This window comes from Octodon degus, unplaced genomic scaffold, assembly GCF_000260255.1.
Source record: "Octodon degus isolate 3935 unplaced genomic scaffold, OctDeg1.0 scaffold00076, whole genome shotgun sequence".
NCBI classification, from domain to species: domain Eukaryota; kingdom Metazoa; phylum Chordata; class Mammalia; order Rodentia; family Octodontidae; genus Octodon; species Octodon degus.
This window is the reverse complement of record NW_004524652.1, coordinates 9026434-9035183: the sequence shown is the minus strand read 5'-3', so window position 1 is coordinate 9035183 and position 8750 is coordinate 9026434. Positions and strand designations below refer to the sequence as shown.

At 43.1% G+C, this 8750-nt stretch overlaps 1 protein-coding gene across 1 annotated transcript in view; it reads left to right on the top strand.

The window, feature by feature from the left end:
* The window catches only part of Brap (BRCA1 associated protein), a 32496-nt gene that overhangs the window by 19804 nt on the left and 3942 nt on the right, over positions 1 to 8750 (top strand). Inside the window, exons 9-10 of the mRNA XM_004635990.2 lie at positions 2526 to 2615; positions 6505 to 6608. Of these exons, the coding sequence (XP_004636047.1) occupies positions 2526 to 2615; positions 6505 to 6608 (194 nt within the window). The remainder of the gene's footprint in view (positions 1 to 2525; positions 2616 to 6504; positions 6609 to 8750) is intronic.

Below are 8750 nucleotides of genomic sequence, written 5' to 3'. Positions count from 1 at the left end.
GGGATTGAACCGAGGTCCCTGTGCTTTGCTAAGCTTGTTTTAAGTAGGTGCTTTAGACCACTGAGCCATCTCACCAGCCCCTGTTTTCATTTTTAAAAGTCTAAGCTTCAGAGCCAGCCAGATAGCTCAGCAGATTAAAGCTCTTGCTTAGGCTGGTGCAGGGACCGGGCTTTGATCCTGCTTTACTGTGCTTTTCTTTCAGTGTGACATTCCTAATTATGTCAAATTCAAGGTAATTAAAGACAATAAAGGTACTTCCATAGCTGCAATAGAGCCAGATAGAAGCACGTTCCTTTTGGTGTCACACTAACAGCTGGAAACTGAACAAAAAAAACCCATATCATCTTTCTATCTCTGGAAATATTGGTACATACTTTGGGCTGGGACTTTATGAATTGGATGTTTATGTATTTAAATGTATATTCAAATTATATTTTATGAATTAGAGACATACTTAAACCCTTTTTGAGTGAATTTATTTGAAGAAACAAAATTTGCAGTTTGGCTTTTCTACATAGCAGTAAATCCCACCCACTGTAAAATTGTCATAAATTCCATGTTAAAAGGAAGTTTCATTATAAGTCCTTTTTTATGTAAATTTTGAAAAAGATTATTTTAAGCCAGGTGCAATGGTGCACACCTGTTATCATAGCTGCTTACTATTCTGAAGTAGGAGGATCATAAGCTCAAGGACAGCCTGGTCACCTTAGCAAGACTCTGTTTCAAAAAACAAAAAGGACTGGGGATGTCCCTCAGTGTTCTGTGAGTTCAATTTCTAGTATGAGAGGGGAAGTTGAAGGATGCTTTCAGCCACCTCCCTACTCTGGTGAACCATGTATTCTGATAGCACATTCTCCTACCTGTCCCTTCTCTCTAGCTACAGACATGTTTAGATCCCTTTTTTAAAAAATGGTCTTTCCAAAATGTAGATGGGATTTTACTACTGTTTAGCCTTAGACTTCCCTTCGCTCACATTTGTCAGTATCTCCCCCCTGCCCATAGCTTTGCATAGGACCTGTGTCTCCACACTCTACTCCCAGCTTCACTGGTGTTATTGTTGAAGAGATCTAAACGTCCACAGCTCTGACTTGGTCCATTCCTCGGGGACAAGAGCTCTCTGATTTCCTGTCTCCTGCCTGTCAAGAGCCCTTTCAGGAGTTTCACCAGACTTATTGCCATAAGGCATCTGTCTTTCCCTGTAGTTACAGCATTGTCCGGTCATTCATGCACTAGGGCTGCTGCTGCTGCTGCTGCTGCTGCTGCTGCTGCTGCTGCTGCTGCTGCTGCTGGGCATATTGCTAAGGAAGCCCTGAAGGGGAGCTTAACCCAAGAGTGTGTAGGTGGATGAGTTGGCTTGAGTAGTATACAGGTTTTTTTTTTCTTTTTCTTTTTCTTTTTGGAATGCTCAAGATTGAACCAGAGGAGGGGGGAAGAAAAAAAAAAAAAAGATTGATTGAACCAGATCCTTGGGCATTCTGAGCATGTTGCTCTACCACTGAACCACAGCCCAGCCCTTAGTTATACCTGTGTCTGAAACCACTGTAGTTCTTTTTAAAATCAGCCAGACCAATGTAAGTTTTGTATATGTATTTTTTTTGTTTTATTCTTCCCAATTAAGATTTTAAACCCCAGGCGTACAGGGGCAGGAGTATAACTGTCATCTCTGTGTCTGTTGGTCCAGTGCTTATTGAGTAGAGTGCAACTCAAGGTAGCATACATACTTTCAGGGGTGGGAGGCATTGGGGATCAAACCCAGGGATGCTCCATTGTGAAGCAACATCCCCAGCTCTTTTTTATTTGGTGGTAAGGTCTTGCTAAGTTGCCTGGTCAGGACTTGAACTTGCAACTTTCCTGCCTCAGCCTCCTTAAATGCTGGGATTTAGGCTTGTGCTACCTCCCCCAGGTTTTTTTTTTTTTTTTCTTTCTTTCTCCTTTTAGGACAGGTCCTTGCTATGCAGTTCAAGCTGACCTTGAACTCTTTTTTTTTTTTTTTTTGGTGGAACCGGGGATTGAACTCAGGCCCTTGCACTTGCCAGGGAAGCGCTTATTCCACTGAGCCATCTCCCCGGCCCCTCTCTCCCAGGTTTTAGCATACATTCTGGTGAGCCAAGAATGGTGGCCCAGGGCTGGTGAGATGGCTCAGTGGTCTAAAGCACCTACTTAGAACAAGCTTGGCAAAGCACAGGGACCGCGGTTCAATCCCCCAGCACCACATGCCAGCCAGCCCCACCCCCTGGTGGGCTGAGCTGGCCACACACACACACAAATTAATAAATAAAATTTAAAAAAAAAAGAATGGTGGCCCACACCTGTAGTCCCAGGCACTGCAAAGGCCAAGTCGGCAGGATCACTTGATCCATGGAGTTTGAGACCAGCTTGAGCAACATGGCAAGACCCTGCCTCCTAAACAAAAATGAAAAAGTAAACTCTGATTATTTTTATTCTTATGTAAATCATTAAAGATCAGATTTTAATTGGATCTCATAGACTGACAACAGTGACTTACATTTGTTCTCTGTTTCTAGTATTCATATTTACTAACAAGCCAACTGGAATCTCAGCGAATATACTGGGAAAACAAGATAGTTCGTCTAGAGAAAGACACAGCAGAAGAAGTAAGTCTGGTTTGGTGACTGCTGAAATGCCACTTGGAAGGGACCGCGGTTTGACCATGTGTGGAGGAAGGCAAAGTACAGGGAAAAGGAATCTTTGGAATTTTCCCTTCTTAGCTTGATAATTGGTAGAGAAGTATTTTGTCTAAAACAAAACCCTTGGATTTAAGGAATTGAGTTTCTCATTATTTTAGTTTTAAGAGGTTTTTTGTGTTTTTTAACCTCAATCAGAGATTCTAGCACTTTATCTAATCCCATTAAAAACAGAAGTATGTAAATGAAGGTTTGTGATTTGAGTTGGACTGTGGGTTTGTCAGCCTGGGAACAGTTGTTCTGGGGATCTTATCTCAAAAAATAATTAACTGGGAAAAGGGGGTGATATCATTCAGTTCTTCCAAACATGTAAAAGAAAAGTGATGTGGTTTTATTGGAATGCTAGGTGGAAGACCCAAAGCTACTGGTTTGGTTTTCCCTTTGTCTGCAGCATCTACAGGAAACCCTGAGGGTTCCAAAGAAGATAGTTTGAAAACCAGTGAGGTGAGGGGGAAAGAAGGAGAGGGAACAAGGGACAAAAAGGAATTAAGATGTGTTAGGACATGTACCAGCTCCAACAGTGAATATAATTGTCATATACTCCAAGCATGAAAAGAAAAAAACTCAGCACTTGAGAGTGTGTGTAATTAGGCCTTTAGACGGGACAACAGTGTACATAAATAATCCAGCCACTCCCCTGGTAGCAAATAAAGGCCTCTAAAGTGATTCTCAGGCTGGAGAGATAGCTCAGAGGTTTAAGCATGTGCCTGGCAAGCGCAAGGATCCGGTTCAGTCCCCAGTACCACATGCCATGCTGGCCCCAGGCGCCTAGCTGGCCACTGAAGCCAGGCATGGTGGCCCATGCCTGTAATGTCAGCACTGGGGAGGCTGACACAGGAGGATCACTAGGAGGCCAAGCTGCATAATGAGACCCTGTACCAAATGAATGAATGACTGAATAAGTGATTAAATGACTAAAATGATTCTCTTAGTGACTTGGTAATTCCCAGTTGTTACATGGACCTGCAGAACTAAGTACTGCAGACCACCAGGCTTGGGACCTGTGCTGGAGGCTAGAATTGTTACGAAGCCTAGCAAGCAAGGCCCAGGCTCTTACTTGTGCTCGGCCCATGGACCCTACTTGCTGGGTCTGATGATAAATGTGAGAAATAGGATTTCTTCTTTAAAAATAGCTGCTTGACATAGCTTTTAAATAATCTATAATTAAAAGTTATTGATACAGGGGGCCGGGAAGATAGCTCAGTAGAATAAGTGCTTCCCTGGCAAGCCCAAGGGCCTGAGTTCAAGCCCCAGTTCCACCAAAAAAATAAATAAATAAATAAAATAAAGCCCTGTTGCACATGGGTTGAAAAAAGAAAAGAAAAGAAAAAAGTTATTGATGCAGTTCTCGCAGCAGTGTGAGACTCTTCCGGGCAGCAGCAGTGCCTTTCCAGAGGCACTCAAGGTTACTTGACCTTCTGGTCTGAATAGGGCTTGATTGCAGCACATGCGGGGAAGGACTTGCCTCCCTGCGCTCCCTGGAAGGAGGGCGCGCTCGCTGCTGCTTGGTGTCACATTGTGGATGGACTCACAGGGAAGCCTTCTGGCAGCACAGCTGCAGCCTTCCTAATGGGTTTTTCTACGGGAGACACCAGCGTGACCACCTAAAGTGCTCTCTACAGACCCCTGAGAGCTCAGCTCGGGATTCTCTCTGCCCTTTAAGATTCTTTAGGATTAACTACATTCCTGAAGACTTGCCAGGGGAAATCAGTCAGGCGCAGGAAAGGGAAGACCATAAAAATAAATAAATAAATAAATAAATAGTTGTGCTTGTACTTCACTTCAGGTGGGTAAGATGGAGCCCAGGGCAGTGCCAAATGAAAGCTCACAGTGTTTGAAAGGGTACTTTTGTTTTCTAGTAACAAATGTCATTTATCCTTAGAAGTTTACAGCCAATAGAGTCGTCTTGTTCTGCCACTGGTACTCTTTATTTAAGTCCAGAGTCTTGCAAATGCTGTGTTAAGTGCTCGAACACTGAGCTACACACCTGACCCTTTTTAATTTTTAATTTGGAAACAGAGTGTTGGTTAAGTTGCCCGGGTTGGCCTCAAACTTGTGGTCCTCCTGGCTCAGCCTCCCAAGTAGCTAGGATAACAGGCATGCACCACCAGGCCCAGCTATGTTGTAACATTTTACATTTACTCTGTTAAATATGAATTTTTATTATATATAACACCAAACTCATTTCCTAATCAGCTAGGAAAACATTGATTTACACGGAGCTAGAAGCCCATGAGGCTTGTTGTGTGACTCACTACTGGGATCTCTGCTAAGAGTTTAGATATAGTCCAGAGGTCATGTCTACTTTGCTTTAGAACTTCTACCCCCAGTAGAAAAAGGTTTAGAACTTGACTTTGGACCCAGATTTGGTTCCAGACAGGATTCACCACATTCTAGCTGTGTGACTTTGGGCAGTATGTCTTCCATTTCTCTTAGCCTCAGTTTCTGTCAGTAGTTGACTTATCTGCAATACTGGCCTGTAAGTGCAGAATAAACACCACCTTCCCTGTGAAAAACAGAGCCAGTACTTGGACTATAGGGTTAAGGTTCTTGGCCACTTTTGGTCCCTATTATTACTGCCTTATGTTCCAAGTCCACCCGGCCTTCCCATGTCATCTCCCATTGTTGTTACACAGTGGAGTTGAGCCAATTCCCGAGTCTGTAGAAGCCCACCAGTCAGTCCAGTGTCCCCCTAACAGTATGCATTTCATAGAAAAGTTGCCTTTGTAAATAAAGCACTGACTGCACTTATTCTGTATGACTTCACAGTACATGAAAAAATTAATGGTTTAGAGAACCAAAAAAGAACTAGCTAGAACTCGCTACCACAGTTTTTTACATGAGCAGTGGGTAATAGCTGTTGGAATGTAAGCTCAGGAGGAAAAAGCAGTGGGGAGTTAATAAGGAGAGGCTCTGGTTGGCCTCCGCCAGACAATCTCCTGCTCCAGTGTTTGAAGCTTCTTGCTTACTTTTCAGCTGCTTCACTGGGTGTTCAGCAACTTGATATCTTCCTCATCTTGGTATAAAGAAATAGGAGGGAAAGGATTCCTCAAAAATTTTATTTCTGAGCCAGGTATGGTGGTACAGACCCATAACCCGAGCCCAAGTCCAGCCTGGGTAACTCAGGTATTTTGTTTTGTTTGAGTCTCACTATGTAGTTCAGTTTAGGTTGACCTTGAACTCAGAGTGGGACTCAGGCTGGTCTCAAACTCGTGGCAATTCCCCTGCTTAGCCTCCCAAGTGCTGGGATTTCAGGCCTGTACCCAGCAATTTTTTTGGAATGGCTTGGGTACATAGCTCAGTTGGAAGGCCCTGGATTCAATCTCCAGTACTGAGGAAAAAAAAAAAGGAAGAAGAAAAGAAATATATGTTCTTATCAGAAAGTTCTTTCAAATAATTATCCCTCCTTTTTTAAATCAAGGAAACCCTTTTTTTTTTTAAATATTTTGTTTGTTTGTTCAATACATGGTCTCGCTATGCAGCTCAGACTCCTCACTAGGAGTCACTCCTCACTCCTCCTCTTGTGTCAGCCTCCCCAGTGCTGGGATTACAGGTGTGTGCTGCCACCACGTTTCAGTGGCTAACTCAGCACCTGGGGCCAGCACAGCTTGTAGTACTGGGGATCAAACCAGGGTCCTTGGACTTGCCAGGCAGGCACTTAGACTGCCAAACTATTTCCCTGGCCCTACCTCACCTTCTCAAAGTGCTTTATCAAAGTTATAACATAACTGGGGAGAAGAGGGTGACATTAGTCCCAAGAACCACAAAATTTTACCTCTTCTATTATTTGCTATTTCAGATTAACAACATGAAGACCAAGTTTAAAGAAACAATTGAAAAATGTGATAGTCTGGAGCACAGACTAAATGACCTTCTGAAAGAAAAGCAGTCTGTGGAAAGGAAGTAGGTACAATTGGTTCATTGTTTTTCCTTGCCTTGCCTTTCTCTCCTTCCTACCTTCCTTATTTATTTTTGATTTTGAGAGTCTCACTATGTAGTTTAGGCTGGTCTTGAACTCTCTGTGTAGCCCAGCCTACCCTTGAATTTGCTGTGATCCTTCTGCTTCAGTCTCCCAAGTGCTAGGATTACAGGTGTGCATCACTATACTAAGCCTCAGCTCCTTAAATTAGCCACTTCCTGCTCATAGGCTTCATGAACTGATAAATTCCTTCATTTAGAAACATCTCATTTTCAGTTGGGTACTGTATATGACCAGGTTTTCAGGGGTCAGATGGAGCAAACTTACTGTGACTTGTCTTTTACTAAAACATACTGTGCTTCCCGAAAGGTGGGTGCTCCATAGAATGTGGTGCAGCTTTTTTGTGTCAAGAGCCTGCAGCTTTTTTGAGCACTCTTTCAAACACTGCAACCTTTCATCTGGCACTGCCCAAGGCTCCGTCTTACCCACCTGAAAGATGAGGAAGAACATTGTTACTAACTGCAGTTATCTTTCTGGCTTAAGGCTTATGTTATACTCACAGATATGATTAGATTCTTTGCATCCCTACAAATAGATCAAAACACTCCAAGGACATAATTGGTCCTCAGAACATGTTTAACCTTTTATTTCAGAGTAAATTTAGATTTACAAAAAGATTGAAAAGGTAGCAGTTCGTAGATTTCCCATGTGCCCATCACCCTTTTTTCCCTACTATTAAAAAAAGTTGTCTAGGGCCTGGGGAGATGGCTCAGTAGAGTAAGTGCTTGCCTGGCAAGCGCAATGGCCTGAGTTCAATCCCTGGTTCCACCAAAAAAAAAAGGTTGTCTAGCTGGGCGTGGTAACACATGCCTATAATTCCAGCACTCTGGGACACTGAGGCAGGAGGATTCAAAGTTTAAGCACAACCATGTGTGGTAGCACACACCTGCAAGCCCAGCCCTCAAGACACTGAGGGAGAAGGATTACTGTGAGTTCAAGGCCAGCCTGGAGTACATCATGAGACCTTTTCTCAAAAAAAAGTTCAGGTCCAGCCTGGGCAACACAGCAACTTCGTGACTCCCTGTATAAGTGAGTGAGATCAAGCATGCTTACGTAAGTCTGTAATCCTAGCAATCTGGGAGACTGAAGCAGGAGGATTGCAAGGATCAAAGGCCCTGGATTCATTCCCCAGTAGGGTTCACTCCACTGTCCAGTACTGGAAAAACAAGCTCTAATATTTTAGTTGTGGAAAAAAGTATGTATCATACAAAATTTGTTACTTTAACTTTTTTTTTTCTTTCTTTTTGAGACAGGGTCTTGCTATGCAGATCAGGCTGCCATGAGCTTACTTTGTAGCTCAGTCTTGTCTCAAACTTGCAACAAAATACTCATGCCCCTTAAGGGCCAGCAAAATAGCTCAGCAGATTAAAGCACCTGCAAGCAGGCAGGCACAGGGGCCAGGAGTTTGATTCCTGAGCCTGCTGTGCTGGCCCCGCCCCTGGAGCACACTGAGACAGGGATTGAGACTGGTCCTGGTGGCGCACGCCTGATCCCAGCTCTTGGAAGGCTGTAAACAGGCGGATCACTATGAGTCCAATCTACTAGTGAGACCCTAAACACCCTGTAGACCCATCCCTAAAATACAAAAAAAAAAAAAAAAAAAAAATACTCATGCCCCCAGCCTCCGAAGTATTGGGATTTCAGGCTTGTGCCACCACACCAAGCTCTACTTTTAAGCATTTTTAAGTACAATTCACTGTCATTATGAGCATTCTCAATGTTATGCAGCCACTACAATTATGTTTCCAGAATTATTCATCATCCCAAACAGAATCTGCTATCAAGATTTTCTCTTATAAAACACTGCAATATTAATAGAAATAAAAAACAAAAGCCATGGGTAGTGGCACATGCCTGTAATCCCAGCTGAGAGAGAAGACAGGAGGATCAAAAGTTTGAGGACAGCCTAAACAAAATACTGAGGCCCTGTCTCTCAATAAAAAGAGAGCAGGAACAGAACTTAGAAAAAATGGGGCATACCGATGAATGTCCATTTTGTATCTGTGTATTCAAAGAGGTTGGGATAGATATATAGTTGCATTCTCTTAATGAATAGAATGATTTGT